Below are 27,877 nucleotides of genomic sequence, written 5' to 3' on the forward strand. Positions count from 1 at the left end.
CACTGTCTTACCCTAACCCTTATTTGTCTTTCTCACCTTTTTTCATAATACTTTGTCATTTTCTGCGACTTACTCTCACCTCTTTCCCATGTCTCATGTCTCTCACTCCTCTCTTTCTCTGTCCAGTGGGTCCAGACTACAAGTGTGATGAGAACACAGAGTTCTCCTGCAAGACAAACTACCGCTGTATTCCTCAGTGGGCGCGCTGTGACGGCACCAATGACTGCATTGACAACAGCGATGAGCAAGGCTGCGGTCAGTGCTCGTGTGTCAGCGGATTTGTTTTGATGTGAGGGCAGGGCTGTAAGAAAGACAGCACTAATTGAGAACAACAAGGCCAACAACCAGATTTGGCAGTAAAACACTGTAAATTGCTGTATCTGTCTTTTGAAATGCTTTCAGAGTTTCTTTAGGATGAACAGAGATGTACATTTTTCTGTTAGTGCTCTGAACTGCAGTTGGAAATAGAAAACTTGAAATAACAGAGGGACTTTTGCGTACCGGTTACAAACTATTAACACGGTATTTTTGACATTTACTTCAATAGGCAGGAAAGTTTGAGTCAACGTCCGGTAGAACAAGTAGTACAAGTTGATTAAACTGATTAAATTGCCTGTCTGAGCATGCCTCTTTGCACGATGCACAGTAAATTGTATGTATTTGAACATATCTGGGGTTCTAAACACGAGATCACTGATTAACCGCATGTTGAATCATCTTCATATATCCATTTTTGACTTCGTCTTTGAACAGAGGACGTGACCTGTGACCCTCTGGGAGATTTCCGCTGTGACAACCACCGCTGTGTCCCCATCCGCTGGCAGTGTGATGGCAACAATGACTGTGGTGATGGTTCAGATGAAAAGAACTGCCGTGAGTGTTATACTCCCTTTTTTTTTTTATCTCAAGCCAACGAGAGTCGCGAGTCTACTTGTTTAGTTCAGTTTAGCCTTGTAATTTGGATTATGATTCAATTTGTGAGTTTCCAAAAACATTTAATAATATAATATTCCTTCTGAACTCACCATGCCATTTTACAAAAGTATTTAAAAAAGTATTTAGTCAGCCACCAATTGTGCAAGTTCTCCCATTTAAAAAGATGAGAGAGGCCTGTAATTTTCATCATAGGTATACCTCAACTATGAGAGACAGAATGAGAAAAAAAAATCCAGAAAATCACATTGTCTGATTTTTAAAGAATTTATTTGCAAATTATGGTGGAAAATAAGTATTTGGTCAATAACAAAAGTTCATCTCAATACTTTGTTATATACCCTTTGTTGGCAATGACAGAGGTCAAACGTTTTCTGTAAGTCTTCACAAGGTTTTCACACACTGTTCCTGGTATTTTGGCCCATTCCTCCATGCAGATCTCCTCTAGAGCAGTGATGTTTTGGGGCTGTCGCTGGGCAACACAGACTTTCAACTCCCGCCAAAGATTTTCTATGGGGTTGAGATCTGGAGACCGGCTTGGCCACTCCAGGACCTTGAAATGCTTCTTACGAAGCCACTCCTTCGTTGCCCGGGCGGTGTGTTTGGGATCATTGTCATGCTGAAAGACCCAGCCACGTTTCATCTTCAATGCCCTTGCTGATGGAGGGAGGTTTTCACTCAAAATCTCACGATACATGGCCCCATTCATTCTTTCCTTCACACGGATCAGTCGTCCTGGTCCCTTTGCAGAAAAACAGCCCCAAAGCATGATGTTTCCGCCCCCATGCTTCACAGTAGGTATGGTGTTCTTTGGATGCAACTCAGCATTCTTTCTCCTCCAAACACGACAAGTTGAGTTTTTACCAAAAAGTTCTATTTTGGTTTCATCTGACCATATGACATTCTCCCAATCCTCTTCTGGATCATCCAAATGCTCTCTAGCAAACTTCAGACGGGCCTGGACATGTACTGACTTAAGCAGGGGGACACGTCTGGCACTGCAGGATTTGAGTCCCTGGCGGCGTAGTGTGTTACTGATGGTAGCCTTTGTTACTTTGGTCCCAGCTCTCTGCAGGTCATTCACTAGGTCCCCCCGTGTTGTTCTGGGATTTTTGCTCACCGTTCTTGTGATCATTTTGACCCCACGGGGTGAGATCTTGCGTGGAGCCCCAGATCGAGGGAGATTATCAGTGGTCTTGTATGTCTTCCATTTTCTAATAATTGCTCCCACAGTTGATTTCTTCACACCAAGCTGTTTACCTATTGCAGATTCAGTCTTCCCAGCCTGGTGCAGGTCTACAATTTTGTTTCTGGTGTCCTTTGACAGCTCTTTGGTCTTGGCCATAGTGGAGTTTGGAGTGTGACTGTTTGAGGTTGTGGACAGTTGTCTTTTATACTGATAACGAGTTCAAACAGGTTCCATTAATAAAGGTAACGAGTGGAGGACAGAGGAGCCTCTTAAAGAAGAAGTTACAGGTCTGTGAGAGCCAGAAATCTTGCTTGTTTGTAGGTGACCAAATACTTATTTTACCGAGTTAATTCATTAAAAATCCTACAATGTGATTTCCTGGATTCTTTCCCCCCATTCTGTCTCTCATAGTTGAAGTGTACCTATGATGGAAATTACAGGCCTCTCTCATCTTTTTAAGTGGGAGAACTTGCACAATTGGTGGCTGACTAAATACTTTTTTGCCCCACGGTATACATAGATACACATATATATATATATATACATACATACATACACTCCCCTCCAAAAGTATTGGAACAGTGAGGCCAGTTCCTTTATTTTTGCTGTAGACTGAAAACATTTGGGTTTGACATCAAAAGATGAATATGTGACGAGAGATCAACATTTCAGCTTTTATTTCCAGGTATTTACATCTGGATCTGATACACAACTTAGAAGATAGCATTATTTGTAACGGAACACCAAATGTTTAGGCGAGCAAAAGTATTGGAACAGATAGACTTCAAATAGATTAAAGTGAAGAAGACTTAATATTTAGTTGCAAATCCTTTGCTTGCAATAACTGCATCAAGCCTGTGACCCATTGACATCACCAAACTTTTGCATTCTGCTTTTGTGATGCTTTTCCAGGCTTTCACTGCAGCCTCTTTCAGTTGTGGTTTGTTTTGGGGGGTTTCTCCCTTCAGTCTGCTCTTTAGCAGGTAAAATGCATGCTCTATAGGGTTGAAGTCTGGAGATTGACTTGGCCAGTCTAAAACCTCCCACTTCTTGCCCCTGATGAACTCCTTTGTTGTTTTTGCAGTGCGTTTTGAGTCATTATCTTGCTGCACCATGAAGGATCTTCCAATCAGTTTGGTTGCATCTTTCTTTAAATTGGCAGACAAAATGTCTCTGTAGACTTCTGAGTTCATTTTGCTGCTGCCATCATGTGTTACATCATCAATGAAGATGAATGAGCCCATCCCAGAAGAAGCCATGCAAGCCCAAGCCATGACATTACCTCCACTGTGTTTCACAGATGAGCTTGTATGTTTGGGATCATGAGCAGATCCTCTCTTCCTCCAAACTTTAGCCTTTCCATCACTTTGGTAAAGGTTCATCTTTGTCTCATCAGTCCATAAAACTTTGTCCCAGAATTTTTAGGCTTGTCTCTGGACTTTTTGGCAAATTCCAGCCTGGCCTTCCTATTCTTCTTGCTAATGACTGGTTTGCATCTTCTGGTGTGGCCTCTGTACTTTTGTTCATGAAGTCTTCTGCGAACAGTAGATTGTGACACCTTCTCTCCTGCTCTCTGGAGGTCGATGCTGATGTCAACTGTTGTTTTAGGGTCTTTCTTTACAGCTCTCACAATGTTTCTGTCATCAACTGCTGCTGTTTTCCTTGGTCTACCAGTTCGACGTCTGTTACTTAGTACACCAGTGGTTTCTTTCTTCTTCAGGACATTCCAAATGGTTGTATTGGCTATGGCCAATGTTTGTGCAATGACTGTGATTGATTTTCCATCTTCTCTCAGCTTCACAATTGCTTGTTTTTCACCCATGGACAGCTCTCTGGTTTTCTTGTTGGTTACGCCTCTAACTATAAATGCAGTCTGCAACAAAACACACCTGTCAGTCACATGTTCCAATACTTTTACTCACATGAAAAATGGGTGGGTTCAAACAAAAGGTACATACATACACAAACATATACATACATACATACATACATATAAAACTCTTTTGGGGCCCAGAGAGCTTAATATCAATAAGTGAAAAATAAATTAATGGACAGTTAAGACATTACAACATAGTGTGGGGTTCCCCTCAGTTATAGAGGTATCTTGCTATAGGTAGCCATTTCCTCACAAAGACATCAGCCTTCAATTGTAATTGAGCAGTTAAGGCCTCCATTTCATACACCTCCCTCAACTTCTGTTTCCACTGTGCCACTGTAGGTGGCTGTGGATTCATCCAATTTATTGTCACCATTTTCCTAGCAGTCATCAAGAGTATATGTAATAGGTACTTTTGTTCTCTGGTGTACATGTCTTCAGGAGTTAGATCTAAAAGAAATTGACTTGGGGTGAATAGTAAATCAGTTCCCATAACTTTATCTATCTCTCTCTTTACCCCCTTCCAAAAAGGAAGCATCATTGGGCAATCCCAAAATATGTGCGAGTGATCGCCAACCATTCCACATTTTCTCCAACAATTTATTGCAGCTGGGTTGTCTATAAATTTGGAAACCACCGAAGGTGTCTTAAAGAACCTTGTCTTCATCTTCCAATCAAACTCCTTCCACATGGTACTATTAATACCCTTATGACATCCAATGCACATTGTTTCCCATTCTCCATCCTCGATTATAATATTTAACTCCAGCTCCCATTTATTTTTGATATAAAAAGTATTGTCCGGTATATCCTGTAACAGATTTCTATATATATGAGAACCATGTTTTTTGTCGGGAAGCTGATTTTTAATTATATTAATAAAACATGTCTCTACATTTGTTGGAGCATTTTTAATTATATTCCAATCTTTATGGCTTGTGATGTAGTGTCTAATTTGAAAGTACCAGAACATATCACTTTGGGGAGTAGATTCATTTTAACAGCCTCCACTCTACCCTAAAGTGATAACGGCAGCACATCCCATCTTGCCAATTCATTTCTAAATATCTCAAATAGTTTTTTATAATTAGCCTGGTATAGTTGTGCTACTTGGGGAGTGAGTGTAATTCCTAAATATCTAAAACCCTGTTTAGATCTGTGAAAGGATACTATGTCATCAAGCTCGCTAGGCCATGCCCCAGACACCATCATCGCTTCCGATTTACCAGGGTTAACTTTATAACCAGACACTAGACCATATTCATGAAGATTTTGTAGAAGAGCTGGGATTGAATGGACGGGGTTTTTCAATAAATAATAAAATGTCGTCCGCGTATAGAGCTATTTTATGTTGGTTTCCACCCTCATCTCTTATTCCTTGTATAAGGGGGTTACTTCTAATCAATTCCGCAAGGGGCTCAATGCTGAGAGCGAACAGAGCTGGGGAAAGTGCATCTCCCTGCCTCGTCCCCTGTCCCAGATTGAAGAAATCAGAGCATTGGCCATTAACTCTAACTCTTGACCGCGGGTTCATATAAAACACAAAAGCCTCATTCTGATTCATACTGAAGACGTGTATGTCTCTCCCTTGTCGTGATTGTGAACTATAGAGCCAAGGCCTTGCTCTGAAAGTGAGTTTCGATGTGACGATGCACAGTGCATCCCTGGAAACTGGGTGTGTGACCATGACAACGACTGCGGGGACAATTCAGACGAGCGGGACTGTGGTGAGCAGCTGCTGCACACAAACTCACTGCTTTGAAATATTCTATCTGTCATAAACAGCACACACACGTTACCATCCTGGCTGTCTTCCAGAGTTGCACACGTGTCATGAAGGTTCTTTCCAGTGTGTCTCGGGTCACTGTATCCCCGCTGCTCTGCAGTGTGATGGCCGTCCTGATTGTCAGGACCTGTCAGATGAGACCAGCTGTCGTAAGTAAACAACAAAAAACTAATGGCAAACTGCTTGGCCCTTACAGCATTTTAGTACACTTGTATCTCGAATATGTGCATTAGGTATCTGTATGTCCTTGTATGAGAATGTGTAAAATACATTACAGTGGGACAAACAGCACAAGCACTTCAAGAAGCAGTTTAACGCAGTCATATAAATCACTTACTTAAACACACACAATGTCTATTATAGTTGGCGATAGCATTGTATAATTGCATAATGTACCAGTACAACTACAGTGTACCACAGTACGATAATGGAACTACAAAGTGGCTTAACAAGCTCATCAAGATCTAATGGATGTTTACAACTGACAGTTTGGGATGGTTGCTTTTGTTTCACGTCCAAACATTTGGTCTACATATGGTATGGTTAAACTGTGGACTAGTGGGGTGCACTAGTGGTCTAGGGTTTAAGCTGTCCACCATATGTCCCCTTCATGTCCCATCATCTATTTATCCTCCACCATCTATTAAAGACATAAAACGTTGCCACTGTTGTTGTTCTGGACGGGTACTTCGTGTGTCTGTTTGTACTTGATGCAGAATGGAGACTGACAGAGCTGCAAAATCATGAAAAGTGATAATCAACAGATCTTCTTACAGTAAAAATGTACAAACAGTTGATATCAGAGATTAACTACTTTCCCCACCCCAACAGCTACTCGTTACCCAGGAGGCCGTTGGTGCCCTCAGCACCAGTTCCAGTGTGGGAACCATCTGTGTGTAAGCCAGGGCTGGGTGTGTGATGGCACTGATGACTGTGGCGACCGCTCTGATGAACAGCTCAGTTTATGCTGTGAGAAACATTTTGTTTGTGTGTTGTGCAAAAAACTGTAAAAAGTTTGTTGACTGTTTATTTCCCTGTGTTATCAACATAATCTTCCATCCCTTAAATCACATTACAATTTCAACCATAATCCTTAGTAATGAGCTAAATATGAGGAATCAAAAAATATTCAGAGGATTTTCATGTTAGTAATTTGTCTCATACATAAACTGGTAAATACAAACTCATTTTCCTTCCTCTCTTCATCAAATACTATTAAGTGATCAAAGACTCTGGACGAAAGCAGCCCCTTAAATCTATCTCATAATTAAGTCAATGATGTAGAGAGAAGACACTTAAAGACCTGATAAGCTAACATCACTAACAGCAGTGTGTTTTTAATAACATATACTTGCAGATTAGTCTGAACACAGATTTGTGTGTGTTTGTGCAGTGAATGTCACCTGTGAGATGCCGTCCAGGTTCCGCTGTGCAAATGGCTACTGTATCTACTCCGGCCGGCTGTGCAACCAGAAGGACGACTGTGGAGACGGCAGCGACGAGAAGGAAGAACTCTGTATGACTCACACAACCACAATCTGCATAGTTCATCATGGCTGTTATGAGTAGAAATGTTGCTGTTTACCTGTTGTATAACAGGTACTGTATATTATCATCCTTAGTCACCAAACTGGTCTCTTAAATCAAGTAAATAAAGTGTGGCAGAACTCACATTTAATGAAAGAAATTTTAATATGAAGCAAAGATGGTATCACTGACACACACCTAAACAAGGATATCAAACTAAAAAATGAACAAGCCTGAATATATAGGGGCGGGTGATATGGCTAAAATCTTTGCATCATCACGGCATGAGTAATTTTATATCAGTATAACTCTAAATTCAATGATGAAATGGTTTAAATGCCATACGTCGTACGTGTCATTATTTTCTTCTTTAATTTTGAACCTCTATACAAACTAAACACTGGATGGAAGGTGCAAGGTTACAAATGAGAACAACAATTATTATACAATAAGTGTTACAGGTTTGAAGGTTAACAGGTAGAAATAAATACCAGCTTGACCTCATGCTCCTCAAGCTCTGTGTTTACAATTTCTCTCTCCTCTATTTTTGCTTCAAATCATGTTACCTTTCCAGGCAGCTGGATTTGTGTGAATCATGTCATGCGGTAGAATCGGTATAGCCAAATCTCCACTGGTGGACACATTTTTACAGGATATACCGTCATATCACTCAACCCTAATATATAGCTATTATGTACAGACAAGAACTGCACGGCTAACTATTTACATACAGGCCAGATTGTTACTATTACATCAAAAAATAGTTAAAATGATTACAATCTAATACTGCAAGCACACATAAGTTTTAGTGAGACATGGAGGACATGGAAACAAACAGAAATGCAAATACGTACACACTTGCAGAGATAAACTTAGAGCCACTTTGTCTCTATGTGCGATATATTAATTAGGTTTTGTCTTTGTGTTTTTTAGAAAATACTGTGTGTTTTTCTTCTTTTTAAGTATAGTCATAGCCAGATTTCTGATTTCTGAACTTCAGGTTCAGCAGATGCACCACTGATCATCAGTTTTTGTGACCACCAAGGATTATTTTGAATAATACTAATGCCTCCTGTACCTTCCTCTTTAAGGCCAGTGAAATGGGAAATCCCAGAATGACATCAGTGTGTCTGCACAGGACACAAAGCCTGAAGCATACAAGGGATAAGGAAATGCTCTGTTTTAGAGAATTGTTACACAATCAGCTTAAACATCAATCACAGCAAATTATTTTGAGAGGAGATTAAATAGGTGGTGGACATTGGATAGATCCTCTGAGTCCATTAGTTGTTAGGGAGGAGAAAGTAAAGACAAACAAGAGTTGACTGTGTGGGATGCTTGGGGTTATTTTCATCTGCAAGTGTGGGCAGTCCACTCATTTACACACACTTTAGTTATTCTTTTTTGTTTGGTATTCAGACAGTTTGGGAGTGAAGAGTGACACTGTAGAAAAAGCTGTTCAGTTTTAGTTCAGTGGAGGTGGACATGCTTCTACAGATGGGTTGCATACCCACTCTACTATTCCCTGCATGCTTGTGTTGATAACTCATTCCTGTGTCCTTCTCAGGCCGAGAGCCCACGCTGGCCCCCTGCACACTGGAAGAGTTTAAATGCACCAACGGACTCTGCGTGGCCCTGCCATACGTTTGTGACCACAATGACAACTGTGGGGACCACACTGACGAGTTAGGCTGCAGTGAGTAGCAAAACAAAACACTCATGCACTGACTTTCAATATTCTCTGTTGGTGTCAGTTTAGAGTCAGTAATTAAATGTTGTTCGAAACGAACACTGTGAATCCTCTTTGATGACAAAATGTGACCTTACAGTTATCCCCTAATGCACTTTCAAATCTTTTAAGATTGCAAGATTTTAAATGTTTTGGTTCAGCATTGAAAACTTAACGATAGTACATTATCCATCCATCCATCCATTTTCAACCGCTTATCCGGGGTCGGGTCGCGGGGGCAGCAGTTTTAGCAGAGATGCCCAAACTTCCCGGGCCCCAGACACCTCCTCCAGCTCATCCGGTGGGACCCCGAGGCGTTCCCAGGCCAGCCGAGAGACGTAGTCCCTCCAGCGTGTCCTGGGTCTTCCCCGGGGCCTCCTTCCGGTGGGACATGCCCGGAAAACCTCCCCAGGGAGGCGTCCAGGAGGCATCCGAAACAGATGCCCGAGCCACCTCAGCTGGCTCCTCTCGATGTGGAGGAGCAGCGGCTCTACTCCGAGCCCCTCCCGGATGGCCGAACTCCTCACCCTATCTCTAAGGGTGAGTCCGGCCACCCTGCGGAGGAAACTCATTTCGGCCGCTTGTATCCGAGATCTTGTTCTTTCGGTCATGACCCAAAGTTCATGACCATAGGTGAGGGTAGGAACGTAGATCGACCGGTAAATCGAGAGCTTTGCCTTTTGGCTCAGCTCCCTCTTCACCACGACGGACCGATACAGCGACCGCATTACTGCAGACGCTGCACCGATCCGCCTGTCGATCTCACGCTCCATCCTTCCCCCACTCGTGAACAAGACCCCGAGATACTTGAACTCCTCCACTTGAGGCAAGGACTCTCCACCGACCCGGAGATGGCAAACCACCTTTTTCCGGTCGAGAACCATGGCCTCGGACTTGGAGGTGCTGATTCTCATCCCAGCCGTTTCGCACTCGGCTGCAAACCGCCCCAGTGCACACTGGAGGTCCCGGCCTGACGAAGCCAACATGACAACATCATCCGCAAAAAGCAGAGATGCTATCATGCGGTCCCCAAACCGGACCCCCTCCGGCCCCTGGCTGCGCCTAGAAATTCTGTCCATAAAAATAATGAACAGAACCGGTGACAAAGGGCAGCCCTGCCGGAGTCCAACATGCACCGGGAACAGGTCTGACTTACTGCCGGCAATGCGAACCAGACTCCTACTCCGGTCGTACAGGAACCGGACAGCCCTTAGCAAAGGGCCCCGGACCCCATACTCCCGAAGCACCCCCCACAAGATGCCACGAGGGACACGGTCGAATGCCTTCTCCAAGTCCACAAAGCACATGTGGACAGGTTGGGCAAACTCCCATGAACCCTCGAGCACCCGATGGAGAGTGTGGAGCTGGTCCAGTGTTCCGCGACCAGGACGGAACCCGCATTGTTCCTCCTGAATCCGAGGTTCGACTATCGGCCGTATCCTCCTCTCCAGTACCCTGGAATAAACTTTCCCGGGGAGGCTGAGGAGTGTGATCCCCCTATAGTTGGAACACATCCTCCGGTCCCCCTTCTTAAAAAGAGGGACCACCACCCCGGTCTGCCACTCCAGAGGCACTGTCCCCGACCGCCAGGCGATGTTACAGAGACGTGTCAACCAAGACAGTCCCTGTACATCCAGAGACTTGAGGTATTCAGGGCGGATCTCGTCCACCCCTGGTGCCTTGCCACCGAGGAGCTTTCTGACCACCTCGGCGACTTCGGCTTGGGTGATGAACGAGTCCACTTCTGAATCCCCAGCCTCTGCCTCTTCAATGGAAGACCTGGCGGTGGGATTGAGGAGATCCTCGAAGTATTCCTTCCACCGCCCGACGACATCCCCAGTCGAGGTCAACAGCCCCCCACCCTCACTGTAAACAGTGTTGGTGGGGTACTGCTTCCCCCTCCTGAGGCGCCGGACAGTTTGCCAGAATTTCCTCGAGGCCGACCGGTAGTCCTCCTCCATGGCCTCCCCGAACTCCTCCCAGGCCCGAGTTTTTGCCTCCACAACCGCCCGGGCTGCAGCATGCTTGGCCTGCCGGTACCTGTCAGCTGCCTCAGGAGTTCCACGAGCCAATAAGGCCCGGTAGGACTCCTTCTTCAGCTTGACGGCATCCCTTACTTCCAGTGTCCACCACCGGGTTCGGGGATTGCCGCCACGACAGGCACCAGAGACCTTACGGCCACAGCTCCGAGCGGCCGCGCCGACAATGGAGGTGGAGAACATGGTCCACTCGGACTCAATATCTCCAGCCTCCCCCGGGATCTGTGAGAAGCTCTCCCGGAGGTGGGAGTTGAAAACCGCAGCGACAGCGGGTTCCGCCAGACGTTCCCAACAGACCCTCACGATATGCTTGGGCCTGCCGAGTCTCTCCGGCTTCCTCCCCTGCCAGCGGATCCAACTCACCACCAGGTGGTGATCAGTTGACAGCTCAGCCCCTCTCTTCACCCGAGTGTCCAGAACACACGGACGGAGGTCAGATGACACGACAACGAAGTCGATCATCGACCTCCGGCCTAGGACGTCCTGGTGCCACGTGCACCGATGGACGCCCTTGTGCTCGAACATGGTGTTCGTTATGGACAATCTGTGACTAGCACAGAAGTCCAACAACAGAACGATCGGGTTCAGATCGGGGAGGCCGTTCCTCCCAATCACGCCTCTCCAGGTCTCACTGTCGCTGCCCACGTGGGCGTTGAAGTCCCCCAGTAGAACAATGGAGTCCCCAGTCGGCGCACCATCCAGCACCCCTCCCAGGGACTCCAAGAAGGCCGGGTACTCTGCACTGCTGTTCGGCCCATAGGCCGAAACCACAGTGAGAGACCTGTCCCCGACCCGAAGGCGCAGGGACGCGACCCTCTCGTTCACCGGGGTAAACTCCAACACATGGCGGCTGAGCTGTGGGGCTATAAGCAAGCCCACACCAGCCCGCCGCCGCACACCGCGGGCAACACCAGAGAAATGGAGAGTCCAGCCCCTCTCGAGGAGCTGGGTTCCAGAGCCCAAGCTGTGAGTGGAGGTGAGCCCAACTACATCTAGCCGGTACCTCTCAACCTCCCGCACAAGCTCCGGCTCCTTCCCCCCCAGCGAGGTGACATTCCATGTCCCTACAGCTAGAGGCTGTCTCCGAGGCCCAGGTCGTCGGGGCACTCCGCCTCGACCGCCACCCGTGCCACATAGCACCCGACCCCTACGGCTCCCTCTGCGGGTGGTGGGCCCACAGGAGGCGGGTGGTGCATTATGTACACAGATAATAGCAGATCAAGGCCACAGCAACAGATTGCATTCACCAAAAATGAAGGAAAAAAATCAGAATTATGATATTTGTTGCATAATTTCAATGATGTTTACTCATAACAATGACTTTCATCTTCTGTAATTATGACTTATCTATCCACTTTTTATGCAGCTTATCCAGGGCCGGGTCGTGGCCCAAGTCTGACTCATCATAATTATGAGAAAAGATGTTGTAATCATGAAGTATGGATCCCACAATTATGAGATAGGAATCTTATAATTATGAAAAAAAAACATTCCCTAAAAAGATATCTAAAGATTGCATTTTGAGATAATTTTCTCAAAATGATGATGGATGGATGCGGATGTCATGTTTATAGATATTTTCTCTAACCTAGGCCAAAGTGTGAAGCTCTGAAATGTCCTGTTGGCTGATTTATCAATGGATGTCATGAAGGTACAGCTCATAAAATGAGAGATAAAGGCTGTTTTAAATGTGTCAGAGAGCGTGCTCTGTGTTGTCTGGTCCCAGATTTTGGCCACGACCGCAACTGTGAGGAGAAGCTGTGCCAGCATGAGTGCACCAACCTGAACGGCACCGGTTTCATCTGCTCCTGCAGACCCGGATACAGAGTGGACCCAGACAGCACCTACACCTGCCAGGGTACGGACACACACGCACACACACACACACACACACACACACACACACACAGACAGACAGATGGAGGGCCGCTTAGAGTGCTCCATTTTAATTAACTCACACACAAAAGACAACATGAATGAATGAATATTTACTAAAATGTCATATTTCCAGTTAAAAACCACACTCACCAAATCTGCAAACAAGAGTGTACTTTCTCACAGCGTCCTCTCATTCTCCCAGACATTAATGAATGCGAGGTATACGGCACCTGCCCTCAGGCCTGTAAGAACAAAAAGGGCGGCTACGACTGTGAGTGTGTCCCCGGCTACCGGAAAGTGGGCAGCGGCAACATGTGCGAGGCTGAGGGTGAGAATAACCTTATTATGAGCCATTGTTTAACCAGAGCAAACACATAGATGTGGTCAACAAGTCAAGTTGACTTGATGGCTTACTGAAATTAATTTAGTTGGTCTCCCTTAAATATAATAAAGAGGGAAAAGGAGATATAGAGGCAGATAGAACTAATCTGTATCTTATAACTTATTAATGATGTGACAGTAAATCTAGTTAGGATCCTCTTTTCATTTACCTACTATAGATTTCAACCAACATGAATGCAGTTGTGACATAAAAGAAATTCTTGTGTCTGTTGTTGTTGAAAGACGATCTGCTTAACCTCTTCACTGTGGAGGCCTCACTGTTTTAATCTGTACAATGTATAATTATAATAAGTGGCTCCTTTGTAGGCTGCTGCAAAATGCAGGTTGTGTATTAAATAAATAGAATAATGTTTCTGCAACACTGTTTTCTCATTGTGTAGCAGTAGTTGTAGTTATGAGAAAGAATTATAAATGTATAAATGTCTGTGTCTTCCACAGGAGCGACTCCCTTGCTGCTTCTCCCAGAGAACATTCGTATCCGGAGGTTCAACCTGCAGACAGAGACCTACCACGACTCCCTCCAAGAAGAGGAGCACATTATGGCTCTGGACTACGACTGGGACCACAACAATACCGGATCCAGTAGGTCTCATGCAGATTTATACCACATACTGTGAAAAGGTCAAACCTTTAGTCAAATAATGTTGATGATTTCCTTGCATTTTGTCAGGTATGGTGTACTTCACCGTAGCTAGTAAGGACTCTGTCCCGGGTGCCATTAAGAGAGCATATATACCTTCAGTGGATGATGGCAGTAACAACATCGGTGCTGCTGTCGACCTCGGCATCAAGTACATCACCAGACCAGGTGGCATTGCTGTGGACTGGGTGGGCAGGTGTGTTAGCGCTGACATTTCTTCACTTCCCTCAGTATTACTTTATAGTTTTACTAGTTTATTATTAATTTATAAGTGCTGTATGAGTATGAGAGATGGGGATTGGTGAAGAATTTTATTTTCAGAAACAAGTATACAGCCTCTTGATAGCACGTTTTCATGTGTCAGAGCATATTTTGTGAATAGTTCTGTATTCTTCTAGGAACCTTTACTGGGCAGACTCCAGGGTGAAGAGGTTAGAGGTGGCCATGTTGGATGGACGCTACAGAAAGCACCTAGTTAAGACCGAGCTGGGACACCCGTCTGCTGTGGCTGTCAACCCACGACTAGGGTGAGACAGACAGGGCTACGACACTTGTTAGACAGTAAATTAGCAAACACACTCACTGAATATCAGGCAGTTTATGTAGTTTTGCTTCACTTAATGTTTATTCAATTTATACATTTTATACCTGATTTAACGGTCGATGTATCTGCAGGATGTTGTACTGGGCAGACCGTGGGGACGCAGCAAAGATCGAGTGCTCTTGGCTGGATGGTCAGGAGAGGAAAGTCCTAGTGGCCGATGGCCTGGGTTGGCCCACCGGTCTGTCAATCGACTTCACCAACGGTGACAGAATCTACTGGTCTGACTCTAAAGAAAGCCGCATAGAGTCTGTTCTGCCTTCAGGAGACGACCGTAGAACTGCCGTCTACATAGGTGAGGATTAGAGAGGACAGTTGTTACAGAAACCTGAGCCTGTAAATGAAATGATTGGGCACATGTTTAATCAAGATGAGTGTATCTCTATGTGTGATTCAGCCGTCCTCAAGCTCCCTCATCATGCATCCATTCAGTATCTGTTTCCATCATTGGGGCTCAGTTAAATTGTTCACACTGTGTTGCCTAGATGTGAGAAACCCCTTCAGTGTGAGTGTGTTCGAGGACCATGTTTATTGGAGCACTCAGGAGAAAGGTGAGGTCTTCCGACAGGACAAGTTTGGCCGCGGAGCCAAGACCAAGCTGCTGACTGCCGGGCCGTGGCTGAGCCAGGTCTCTGTGTACCAGCAGCAGAGATACAACTCCATCACCAGTGAGCTGCACACTCGCCCTCATATTCAAACACATTAAAACATACTATAATGTGCTTGTGGCGATTTAATAATTGTCTCTTTCACTGCTATTTTCTTGTTATTCATATATAATGTTGGTATTCCATTCAGAAAATCTAGTGAAAAAGCAACCACAGTAATGGTTGATAAGAGAGGATCAAAAGGCCTGTTCTTGTTTCTGCAGTGAAAAATCCATGTAAGGGAACCTGCAGCCACCTGTGTTTGCTCCGACCGGAGGGTTACACCTGCGCCTGCCCTGAGGGCACCAGCTTCGTCCACGGCAGCAGCACTGAATGTGATGCTGGTAAGAAAAACCAGTTATTCATTTTCCTCCGTGTGTTTCATAAAAACATGGAGCATCATAGCTTGAAGTTAAGGAAATGTATCTATGACCGTAATTTTAACTATTTTCGATACAACTTGCATCGTTTTCTCCCATCATAAATCTGTAATATACCTAAAATTATATTACAGCCCTACTGACGTCAAACTATAAAAATCTTTCTGACCAGAGACAGTAATGTTCCTTTCAATGTTATGAATGTTTACATAAATTGTTTCAGGGTTTGATCCACCGCCCACCATGCCACCACCATGTCTGTGTCAAAATGGAGCCACCTGTTACTTTGATGACAACAAGGCTCTCTGCAAGTAAGGAATTTTGTCATTATTTTAGTCAACCAGTAACTGAAAATGAACCAGAAATGACTAAGACTACACAATCCTCCAAACCTTCTTATTTTAATAATTCAAAAGTGTCCAGAAATGTTCATTCTGCTGCAAACAAAGAGAGGAAATATAACCTCCTAAGCTGTGGGAACAATAAAAATGATAAAAACTGATGCTCAGATAGATGCTGTACTCAGTCAACAAGTGCTGTGAATGAACGCAGTGTTTTGAAATGTCACAACTCTAATGTTTGTTTTGTGTTTCACAGATGTCCTCCAGGCTGGAAGGGAGAATACTGCCAGACAAACATTTACAACGTGGTTGCATCCTCGAGTACAGTAGATTTGTTTTTATGGCCAGAAATATGACGTGACATTCAAAATCATTTGTCTCTTATTTGATAAACTGCCTCTTGCCCCCTCCCGTGTCCATGTCTCTCCATCTCAGTCGGAATAGCGATTGGCGTGACGCTAGTGATTGTGGCTTTGCTAGTTGCTCTGGTCTATGCTGCCAGGAAGAAGTCCAACCTGTTGGAGAGGCTACGGAACAACTTTCCCAGCATGCCGTCCATGCCCAACCTGCAGACTTTCAGGTGAGATGGAGCCACAAGAGAAAAGATGCTGTCGGGAATGTAATGTCTGAGGTGTTAAATTTAGGAATTGACATGTTTGCAAGAATAAAAAAGCAAATAAGATTAATGGAAGCTAGAATAATGTATAGATATAGAATACTGTCTTTTTGATATAGAACATTAGATTCTTTATATTTTTCTGTATAATGTACAGTGTCATGTTAGAACTGAGTCAAATGTGTCTGATTTCCAGAAATGTTATTCCTCCAAATGCATCAAACACAGTGGAAAGTGAAACAGCGCTGAATTCAGAAGCGGTTAGTAGCAACACAAACACACAACAGCCATTCATGACCAGGGATGGGTATTGTTGGTATTTAATTGATAAAACTGACTACTCTTATCAACACTATGTATTGCCACAAGACTTATCGATGCTTTAGCAATGCTCTTTGTTTTTCAATGTTAAAGAATATTTTATTTCTTAAAAGCATTTTTTTATTTATAATTAATCTTAAATGTAACACTATCATTCATCCTGTCCTCTGGCACATTAGCCCAGACAGGCTACATTCAGTCAGCTTTCATTTTAGCTGTAATTTGCTTTCAGCCTTACAAGGTAACAAGGACGATACGGACAAAACAAACAGCCATGACTCCACAGTCCTGGTTCACACTTTTATTTCTTTTCATTCTCTTACTTTGGCACTTTGTTTACTCACTAGATGAGAGATGGGATGGATGGGGGACTGTGAACATAACAGTTTAAAATGTCTCTTTTATGTATGTTCATGCTCATTTAACCTGCATTCTAATGAATTACTCTTATTGGCTTTTTACTCACAAAGGTTTTAGAAAGACAGAAGAGATTCAGCACTCGTGATCATAAACTACACCAAAACCACATTCACTGATCTGTTGATTTTTACCCTTTAGTGTCTTCATCTGAATGACTGCAGATCATTCAGAAAAAGAAAGAGCTGTCATTTAGTTGTTCTGTCTTGTCGTCTGACGTCAGGTTCCCTCTATGTCTGTGTCCACGGTGGACATGAAGGAGAATTTTGAGAATCCGTCATATGAAGCTCAAGAAAAAGCTGCTGCCACAAACATGGTGCCCTCTGCTCCTGCCGGAACAAACAAGGTCAATAAACAGAAATCATTGATTGTGCTCACACCTTCTGTCGTGTGGTGGCTGCACATACAATACATTTCATGCTACGTGGCAACAGCTGTGCATTACATGCCAAAGGACAGTATCTTAAGGATTTGTCCTTGTCCTTTGCTGCATTGTCCGAATTCATTTAGATATTATTGATAACCTCGTATTTGTAACCTATAATTCCTTTGTACAGACGAATGTAAAGACATACTACAAAAACATGACATTTTGATCCAATGCAGTGCATTATTTATACACATGTTTAATATTTTGACATTGATATATTTCCAGCAGCTCAGCAGTGTGTTGCCGTGTTTCCTTCCTCAGGAGCACATCAATAATCCTCTGTATGTGAATGAGTTTCAAGTTATGGATGAGCCAACCGGAAGTGCTAACAAACCCGCTACTGCCAACAAGGTCGGTTTCACATTCATCAAAGATGAAATGTCACACTAAATGGGTTTCATATCTCTTAACTGATTTGTTAATTTCTGATTTATTCTAAAATGTCACAAAACCGTCGGGAAAATGCATTGAAGGCAAAATGTTAGTACATTGTTCACAAGTAAAATGTCAGACTGCTCAAATGTAGCTCGTAAAGTGTCACACACCTAAACTTAGCAGACCCTGTGTGTGTGTGATGATCAACTAGTTTAATAAGCCTTATTTCAAGCATCCAAACGCGCGCGCGCGCGCACACACACACTCACAGAGCCCATAAGTAATGTTTGCCCACAGTGAGCTCATGCATTTCTTCACTGCCAACATTTATGACGTGTGTGGCAATGCGATGTGATTGGACGATATTCGTTAAAATATTACTTTATTACCATACCTGACAAAAAATGAAATGGAATTGAATATACTCCTTTAAGCTGCTTTAAGTTTTTCTTCCTGTGGCCGTTTCAGGAGGCTTTTGAGAACCCAGCATACAGTTCAGATGCAGAAGTTGTCGACGTCACATCCGCACAACCAGCTGCTTTGAGCACACAGGTAACCATGGAGACACATGACATACTGTCGCACAATGATCACTGCTGGAAACATGAATAAGTGCATGCTCTGAATGTGTGAAAATTAGTCAGGAAAGGTCTGAAATAATGTATTGAACAATGTCAGATAATAGAGGGCCCCTTTCAGAGTGGAGAGTAAGGCAGCAAAAGTGTGTGTGTGTGTGTGTGTGTGTGTGTGTGTGTGTGTGTGTGTGTGTGTGTGTGTGTGTGTGTGTGTGTGTGTGTGTGTGTGTGTGTGTGTGTGTGTGTGTGTGTGTGTGTGTGTGTGTGTGTGTGTGTGTGTGCGCGCTCTGTTATTGAAGCATTTAATTTCTCTTTTTTTCCAGCAGTTTGAACCCATTGGGGATGACAGTTTTGTGTCTTTCAAAAACCCCGCATACAAGGTGAGTCCAGAATGACAATAAGTTCAGACTGAATTTATTTCTGAAAACACTGTCCATGGAACTCAAATTCCATGAAATGAATTCAAAGCCGTATGAATTAGTGTGTATAATAAATACTTATTTCCACTTCCATCACTGTGGATTCAGTATTTCAGATTTATTTTGACAGGCAAAGCTGAAAAAGTCTGGCACAAGATGGGCATAACGTCTAGAAATGTATATGTACTTTTAACAGCTTACATTGTCCTTAATAATGTAACATGATCAGGCAGTGTCCGACACTGTTCTTTGTGGTTTTGTGCACAAATACAACATGCTACATTTAAGTGAATATGACATAAAGCAGCTTGGAAACTATATATCTCTGCCTGAATTTGTAATACTTGCTGTGATGTTCCAACAGGAGAAGACGTTTACACCAGCTCCAGACTCTGATGTTTGACGTGACCTTGACACCAGAGGTGACTGAAACCTGGTTCATTCTCACTGGGCATTACAGAAATAACTGCAGATATTTTGTATCATCCACATGCTTAATTGATTTCAATGATATTTGTGTAAAAAAATCCTTTACAGACATGATTTAATCCAACTTATATGAGTCTGTTTAAATAACTGGATAAGGAGAATAGACACATGCAAATTCTGTGTTTATGATTAGTTTGTTTGATATCTTTATGTAATTTTTTAAGACTTTGATTGTAAGAATGTTCAATATTAAAACTGCTGTTATTGCCATTGTGTGTCAGTAACAGTGTAGTGATTGGGACTTCAAACGGTGGTGTGAGTTGTCAGATATTTAGATGGAGCTCCTGCTTCTGAACATTATTACTGCCACTCTCACTTGTGCCTTTCTTTGTGTGACGGTGCACAAATCACAGGACGATCTGTCATTACGTCAAGGCTCCCACTGCTGTTACCCACTCCGCTCATCACAGACAGGGACTCTGACCCACTGAGCTGAGATGAAATGCTTTGTCATCATCCATTTAATCACACAGAGAGCCACAATTTAAGACTGCGATCACAGGGCAACGGCAGAATCACGATTCTGCTCCTCTCCCGCTGTCACAAATGTCTGAACACATCAAGGCTTTCTTTGAGCTTGCAACAACTAGACCAGCCAGATGAGCAAAGGGATAAGGGGAAAGTGGAACAGATAGAGGGAGTGAAGAAAAGTTGAAACACAATAGGGAGGAATTGATTGTACCGATGCGCACCGATCACTCGTCCCGCGCCCCTTCCATGGTGTAGGACCGGGGGGGGCGTGCGTCTCAGGAGCGCTGGACGGGGGGCGCCACTCGGGGATGCAAATTATTACCGGCAGCGCCCCTCCAGCAGCTGGCGCTCTAGGCGACCGCCTATATGGCCTATGCCTAGAGCCGGCCCTGGGTTGATGATTCATAGTTGATGTTTTCATGCCGCTTGACACGAAATCAAAACTCCGGCTTATTTTACAATTTAAAAATTTCACACATCCTGTATCCTGTATTTGTCTTTCATTAATTTCTTTTCCTGACAGAAATCTGCTTCCATTCATACTGTGAATTTTGCGTATACATTTTGTGTCCATCATGGATCCCCGTTTCCACTTTTTGTTCAGTTCTTACTTGTAGCAAAATAATGTACTTCAAAACTTAAACCTAATCACCAATTCAGTCTCATATACCATGTAAAAATAAGGAGAGAGAGAGAGAGACAGAGAGAGAGAGAGAGAGACATTGAGGCTGAGAGGAGCTTGGACAAGGTAAGGATGCTTTCTGGGGTGCACTGACTGAACTCTGAACACTGTTTATTTATATGTCTGACACACAGCTCTGACACAGTCAGCCAGTCTCAGTTTACTCAAATACTGCACTAAATAAATAGGAGAACCTCACTTTGTTTTGTGCTTGTACTCTATATAATGCATGTTGTTATTTAGGCTTTTTTTCAAATGGAGTCTTGTGCAGAACCATGTGGATGTGTCTGACTGTGCAGCACACTAATGAGGGATGTGTGTATCACCTGTGACTGCACGACATTTTTCACTCTTGTCCCGGGCGGCATCCCACAAATTGAAACAATGTCCCGCCTTTTGACTGAGTCAAATTCTGAAAAGTCAAAGAATTACTGGACAGGCGCTTTAGTCCAATAGTCTAAAGCATCTAAAGCTGTTCTAAAGCATCCTAATTACCCTGATTCATTGGGAACAGCTGTTTTAATAAACTCAACAGGTGATAAACAGCAGCTGTCTGCAGTTGGTTGGTGGACAGTCATGGCTAAGACAAAGGAGCTCACTGAGGACCTGCAGCTGCACATTGTGGCTGCTCACAAGTCAGGAAAGGGCTATAAGGCCATATCTAAATGTTTTCAAGTTCCAGTGGCTACAGTGCAAAGTATTATTAACGAATACAAGACGTTCCGCACTGTGGAAAATCTCAGAGGACGTGGTCAGAAGCCAAAAGTGACACAAAAGGATCACCACCAGGCGCCCTGTCAGATGAAACAAAAATTAAATTGTTTGGCCACAATGATGTATCCTTCATTTGGTGTAAAAAAAGGAGAAGCCTTCAACCCTAAGAACGCCATCCCCACTGTCAAACATGGTGGTGGGAACCTAATGCTTTGGGGGGGTTTCAGCCAATGGACCAGGGAACCTAATCACAGTACACGGCACCATGAAAAAAGAGCAATACATCAAGATTCTCAACAACAACATCAAGCAGTCTGCAGAGAAACTTGGCCTTGGGCACCAGTGGACATTTCAGCACGACAACAACCCAAAACACACAGCAAAAGTGGTGAAGAAATGCTTAGCGGACAAAAACATTAACGTTTTGCAGCGGCCCAGCCAGAGTCCTGACTTGAATCCAACTGAGAATCTGCGGAGGGAGCTAAAGATCAGGGTGATGGCAAGGAGACCCTCCAACCTGAAAGAGTTGGAGCTCATCGCTAAAGATGGAAAAATACCAGTGGAGACATGCAAAGAGCTGGTCAGCAATTATAGGAAGTGTTTGATTGCTGTAATAGCCAATAAAAGCTTTTCTATTGATTATTGAGAAGGGTATGAATAATTTTGGACATGCCACTTTTTGTTCAAATGTAAATGAAAGCTGAGAAATATTTTTTTTTCCACAATGATGCCTCTTGTACATCGTCTTATCTTTTGGGAGACGCCTGTGTCATTTCCAATCAAGAAAAAAACTTGCTGGTTGAATAAAAGTAACTTTAAGTCAAAATTTGCCAGGGGTATGAATAATTTCGGGCTTGACTGTAGATACTTATTTTTCCAGTAGATCTTCAAACCAACAGCTAACTGTGGCTGTGGCGGAATATCTTTTGTAACAGCAAAGACTATATGATCAATTATGTAGGAATTAAAGGCCCCATATTTTACTCATTTACAAATTTCTACTTGTATTTTGAGGTCCGACTAGAATAAGTTTGGGTACTGCCAGAGGTCAGTGCAACTGTACAGATCATTTTCTCAGCAAGTTCTGATCAGTACAACAAAAATTGAGGACAGAATTGAAAATGCTGCAATATGCAATGACTATTTATTGGCTAATGCAAAATTTGCTGGTAAGTTTATTACATTTATCTTGTATGTTTTTTCAATCCTTATGTAGTTTGATTGTGAAATGTATCTAAATAGTGAGTAACATAGACATCGATCTGTTTTCAGGTAGAACACTGTGTACTGCAGCATGGTCTGAAATTAATTAATTTATCTGTGAAATATAGAAAGATAAGGTATATGAAAAGTCTTCTTTACAAAATATCTGATTCTATTTTGTCCTATTAAACATTTTTCTTTGTAGATCTCACAGCCAGCTATTGCTGTGATGTTTTAAGAACTGCATTCACTTTGGGGGGGGGGGTTTGGCCCAAAGAAAGTGAAAGTTTTGTGCTACTGATTTATAATGGACATTATAAATATCTATGCTGATTCTCGACCCTAGGGCAGCCTCTATGCTCAAGCTCGGCCCCAGATCAACCCATATGCCTCAAGCCAAGGCCATACCAACCCTTACTACACAAACGACAATGGAAGATGGTTCAATTACTGAGGAACCACAGAGGTTTCTCCTACAGTGACATTTTCCCAGATCCAAAACTTTTTTGATAGAAACCAAACGCCTGGTAAGACTTTACAAACAGAAGCACAATGTTTGTGCAGGTTTTGGGCAATGGCTAAAGAAATGTGCAGTAATAAATATGACTGCCTGGTGAGGTAGTTGTGTCTTTTCCTAACATTAACATAGTGAGAACTGTTTTCTGACCAATTATAAGCTGTCATGAATAATTCCTGTCTTTCCTTGGCTAATCTCTGTGAAAGTTTGGGAAATGAGATACACTGTTTAGGATCTAATTGTTTAATGGAAGTGAACCAGAAATTGGTACACAAATAGGGCTGAACTGTTCCTGCCCAGTTAATGTCTCACTCGTCTATGAATTTACAAGTAATTATTTGGTATTTAAAATGTATTAGATTTATGATGAATCCTAATTTCATGGTTAACTCAGTTTTTGTGAATGAGACGAGTTTCTTTTGTTCTAATAAAATGTAATGCACTATTCCTTATGAGGGTGTTAAGTTGGTATAATTCTGTTGTATTGTTTACCACATTAAAATAGTTTGATATTCTATTTTGTACAACTGAGAGTATATTTTCTTCATTTCTAACCACTTTCATATCTATTTGACACCAAGCTGTTGTTCAACATGAATAAAACAAAATAACAATATACTTCTTACATATTGTGTTCATTTTCATTTGTCACCCATAATATCATATGATACGTAATTCGTTTTAACAATAAGAAAAAGTTTAAATCCATCAAAGCCTATTTCAAAATAAAGGAATTTTCATTACTTGTGATTTGTCATGGCTTTTTTCTCAGAGGGAAATAACTGAAAAGGCAGGTCAGTTTGCTGGTTCTGTTTGGTGTTTTAAAATATGTTACCCTGCAGGTGTTTGAGATGTTCACTGCTGTCTACACAACCATAGTGTCTTTTCAGGTACCACCAGTGGAGGGCGGCAAAGTTTTATTAACGAGAACTCTTTCAGTGATGAGTACAGGGACATGCTGCAAGTTTATGTTCCCTTTAATGGGACATGCTGTAAAAGAGGGGAAATGCTTTAAAGAAATATACATTCAGTGTGTCTCTTTAAAGGAATAGTCCTCAGAGTCTACACTGTACTTTGGTGAGTCATACATGGGTAACTGTTCTCTCAGGAAATACATCCTTTCTTATGATTGTGGATCAGACAGTGTTAAGATGCAAAAGAAAATCCACAAATCACATGCAACAAAAGAGAGTAAGTACTGATATGCACAACAGGCGTATCGGTCAGGAAAACCCATGGCTTTAAGCTTCAGTGACTTGGAGCGTGTGGTTTTTAAGTGTAGATAATCTGGGTGCCGCCACAGTAAATATTCACCACCTTTTGATTTTGCCGCTAAGCAATATGCCTTTGTGCTATAAACGAAATAAAAGACAGACCCTTTACTAACCCTGACTAACCCTTTACTGTGGCACGGTGATATATTGCAATAAAGAAGCCAGTCTGTCAATAATCAGTTTATTCGATAACTGTAAATATGATATTGTCTCAATAATGTGGTAATGGTACACTTTCTGTAAGTTAATGATTATCTTTTTGTTGTTGCCCTCAAACAAGGTGGAATTCAGACATATTAAAACCTTATATTACTACCTACAAAACTATAGATTTAGATTTAGTTTTAAAGAACTAATGAAAAACAGTGGTGATCCCATTTGAATTTGCCCCTGAGCAAAGACCTTCTGCTGCAGCATGTTTTTTCTTTGAGTTGTAAAAAAAAACATAGCAGTTGTGCTGTAGTATGTTGATATTTTGTGAACGGGTGTAGAAATGTAAAAAAATCTATTTTCCGGAATAATATAGTCAGACAACATATCAAGAGGTAAAAGTTCATCTTAGGTGAAGTTTATGTAAAGGAGCGAGTCATAAAAAGCTGCATTACTCCCTGTCACACCATTGGTCTCCTGGTTGTCGCGGGTTCCACATCTCTCTTCGTAAAGGCAGTATCCTCCTCAGGATCATCGGGCTTAACAGAGTCAGATTTAGCATGAGTGTACGCACTTTGACAAACTAATACCAGACTTAAACTATGGGCCTAACTGGTCTTCATCTTCTATCTCTTCTACTGCTGTCCCAAGGAATTCAACTTGCTCAGGGTGTGTATACGATAAAATTTTACAACTTCTAGTCACCTACATGTTAAAGCTAAAGAACGAGTGAAGAATCAGTGAGATTTTTGCATCATCACAGTACTATTTTTTGCCAAAAATTTATTTAATCTTTGCCAATGTAATGCAATGTAATGGTTTGAGCTGCACAAAAATGCTCAGAAATCCATGCTTTAATGAAATTTGAGTAGCGCCACGCTTATTTGGAACAACTATTACATGAATGACAATGATATTATCAGAAAATGACGCTGACTTAAAACAAAAAAGTACACTTACAGTACACGTGATGTTAAAATAATGTGTTTTCTGAAAATTCGCAAATTTGCTGTAGAAAATATGGACAAAACTGTGACGTTTTGTTGGCTTATCAGTCATCATTCAAAATTTCACAAAATACAGAAAAGTTATGATTGTTCAAGTGATACAAAGTGCACGTCTCTGTGCTGATTCAGACATCAATTAACCTTTTCAAATGAGCTGTAAACTCCAAGGTCATAGACGGAGTGTTCATTAATGGTGAAGTATTAACTGAATTAACTCATAAACATGGTAACTCATTTGTCAAGGAAACAATAAAATACTTTCTTTTCATGTAAGCAACATGGATTTCTGTTATTTAGATGTACAATAATCACTGTATGTATTGTAAATGATATTTCACGTTTAAGTAAAAGATACAAACTAAAGCCATGCAGCTCGAGCCCACACCTTAAAAGAACCCAATAAGTCTATCTATATCTTTGTGTGTGTTTTCTGCAGGACGTTGTGGCAGTACGGAGTTTCAGTGCACAAGCGGACAATGCATCGACATAGCTTGGCGGTGTGACGGGACTAAAGACTGCACAGATGACTCAGATGAGCTGAACTGTCGTGAGTGTTACAACCAATCACTGGAAATACAGACAGCGCCAAGCAAAACCATTATAACAGGCCAGTGTTGCCAGTGATTTGATACATTCACTTCAAAGACATTAATGAATGAATGAATGAATAAATATACTGTATGAATGAATGTATAATAATCTATTGCACAGAAACAAAAAGATCAGGCCCATATGCACAGCCTTATGCACTATTCCCCTTGTTGTGTTCTTTGTGGCAGCACCTCCATCATGCACCTCTCAGGAATTTAAATGTGTGACTAGTGGTGAATGCGTCTCTTTGGGATTTGTCTGCGACGGGGAGGAAGACTGCATCGATGGCTCAGACGAACAAAGAACCTGTGGTATGCAGCAGAATTGTTTCTGGGCTGTTTTTAAGAATGAGACACTGACATTATGTGGCTATTTTCTTTGGAAAGATGTTCACTACTGACACATCTTGTTCTGCCAATGAACAAGAGGTGCTGTGATTCTTCAAAAACTATCATATGTATATCATATGTCCTGAGAACTGGCTCAAAGTAGAGCATGCAAACACTGATAGCATTCCAACGTTTTGATATCATCACAGAGGACAAAAAGGTTTCTGCTTATGTGCAGTAATGAGGAGTACAACCACAAAGTGGCCACATTGTCTGATTATAAAATGTGGCCTTTCAATAGGGAAATGCATGTAGTCGCCCAGCAACATAGTATTTTGAAACCCATTCACATGCTCTCGGTTCAGGTGGACGGACCTGCAGCCCAGACCAGTTCACCTGCCAGGAGGGCCAGTGTATCCCCAGCAAATACAGATGTGACCATGTAAAGGACTGCATGGACAATTCTGATGAGAACAACTGCAGTAAGAATTTTAAATCTACAAATAATTTACCACACTGTACTTTGATGTCAGTCCAACATTAACAGCACTGATGTACGCTGTCTGATCAGACCCTTATAGTTTCTAATAATTGAAGGATTTTATGAGGGATAATTGTCTTTGCATTATTGGGCGCAAAATTGATGGTACTGTTTTTTTGGTTTTTTTTGCAGACTATCCACGTTGCACTGAGAAGACGTGTGCTAATGGAGCCTGTTACAAAAACTCTCAGCACTGCAATGGGCTACAGGACTGCAGAGATGGCTCAGATGAATTCAACTGCAGTGAGTAGATGAGACTCACAGCAAATCAACTATAACTAATGGTTTTACAGATGCTTAAGAATATCAAAGTTCTGTTATGTAACACTTAGAAAAAGGTGATCTGGTTGGCATCAATTTTCCCCAAAATAAGATGATTGTGATTGAAGGAGTTCATGTTGTATAAACGGATACTGAAATGAAAAACTCTGCTGCTGCAGCTGCAAAAGCATATAAAGAAAGAAAAAAAAAACCGTATGTACCAAGGTCATATGGATATTAATCATTAATAGAGTTAGATTAATTAATAGATTAAATTGTGCTAATACATATTTGGACCACAGCACAGCACAGATTGTTCACAAGAGGTGACTTACTCATAAGACATTCCTAAGATAAGATATTCCTTTATTAGTCCCATGATGGGGAAATTTAAATACCCGACAGTAATATGTTAAAAATTAAAAGATGTGTTAATATTCGTTGTGTTATATTTTCTGACACGACATACATACTTTTATTGTCTACATTGTAGGAGAGTGTCACTTCCGGCCGCCATCTTTGGTCGG

At 42.3% G+C, this 27,877-nt stretch overlaps 2 protein-coding genes across 2 annotated transcripts in view; both read left to right on the forward strand.

Annotated features, from left to right (window-relative positions):
- LOC139219596 (low-density lipoprotein receptor-related protein 2-like) overlaps positions 1-19,858 on the forward strand; it is a 50,894-nt gene extending 31,036 nt beyond the window's left edge. Inside the window, exons 58-81 of the mRNA XM_070851514.1 lie at positions 127-255; positions 754-873; positions 5,609-5,725; positions 5,817-5,933; positions 6,616-6,753; positions 7,178-7,300; positions 8,879-9,007; positions 12,806-12,937; positions 13,160-13,285; positions 13,798-13,941; positions 14,030-14,195; positions 14,398-14,526; positions 14,675-14,895; positions 15,086-15,268; positions 15,472-15,591; positions 15,851-15,938; positions 16,225-16,289; positions 16,404-16,548; positions 16,781-16,844; positions 17,546-17,668; positions 18,014-18,103; positions 18,596-18,679; positions 19,026-19,082; positions 19,486-19,858. Of these exons, the coding sequence (XP_070707615.1) occupies positions 127-255; positions 754-873; positions 5,609-5,725; positions 5,817-5,933; positions 6,616-6,753; positions 7,178-7,300; positions 8,879-9,007; positions 12,806-12,937; positions 13,160-13,285; positions 13,798-13,941; positions 14,030-14,195; positions 14,398-14,526; positions 14,675-14,895; positions 15,086-15,268; positions 15,472-15,591; positions 15,851-15,938; positions 16,225-16,289; positions 16,404-16,548; positions 16,781-16,844; positions 17,546-17,668; positions 18,014-18,103; positions 18,596-18,679; positions 19,026-19,082; positions 19,486-19,524 (2,849 nt within the window). The 3' untranslated portion in view covers positions 19,525-19,858. The remainder of the gene's footprint in view (positions 1-126; positions 256-753; positions 874-5,608; positions 5,726-5,816; positions 5,934-6,615; positions 6,754-7,177; positions 7,301-8,878; positions 9,008-12,805; positions 12,938-13,159; positions 13,286-13,797; positions 13,942-14,029; positions 14,196-14,397; positions 14,527-14,674; positions 14,896-15,085; positions 15,269-15,471; positions 15,592-15,850; positions 15,939-16,224; positions 16,290-16,403; positions 16,549-16,780; positions 16,845-17,545; positions 17,669-18,013; positions 18,104-18,595; positions 18,680-19,025; positions 19,083-19,485) is intronic.
- Positions 19,859-25,094: 5,236 nt separating this feature from the next.
- The window catches only part of LOC139219598 (low-density lipoprotein receptor-related protein 2-like), a 39,772-nt gene continuing 36,989 nt past the window's right edge, over positions 25,095-27,877 (forward strand). The window contains exons 1-5 of the mRNA XM_070851518.1: positions 25,095-25,290; positions 26,065-26,175; positions 26,408-26,530; positions 26,914-27,030; positions 27,222-27,332. Of these exons, the coding sequence (XP_070707619.1) occupies positions 25,224-25,290; positions 26,065-26,175; positions 26,408-26,530; positions 26,914-27,030; positions 27,222-27,332 (529 nt within the window). The 5' untranslated portion in view covers positions 25,095-25,223. The remainder of the gene's footprint in view (positions 25,291-26,064; positions 26,176-26,407; positions 26,531-26,913; positions 27,031-27,221; positions 27,333-27,877) is intronic.

This window comes from Pempheris klunzingeri, chromosome 20 (assembly GCF_042242105.1).
Source record: "Pempheris klunzingeri isolate RE-2024b chromosome 20, fPemKlu1.hap1, whole genome shotgun sequence".
In the NCBI taxonomy this organism is placed as follows: Eukaryota; Metazoa; Chordata; class Actinopteri; order Acropomatiformes; family Pempheridae; genus Pempheris; species Pempheris klunzingeri.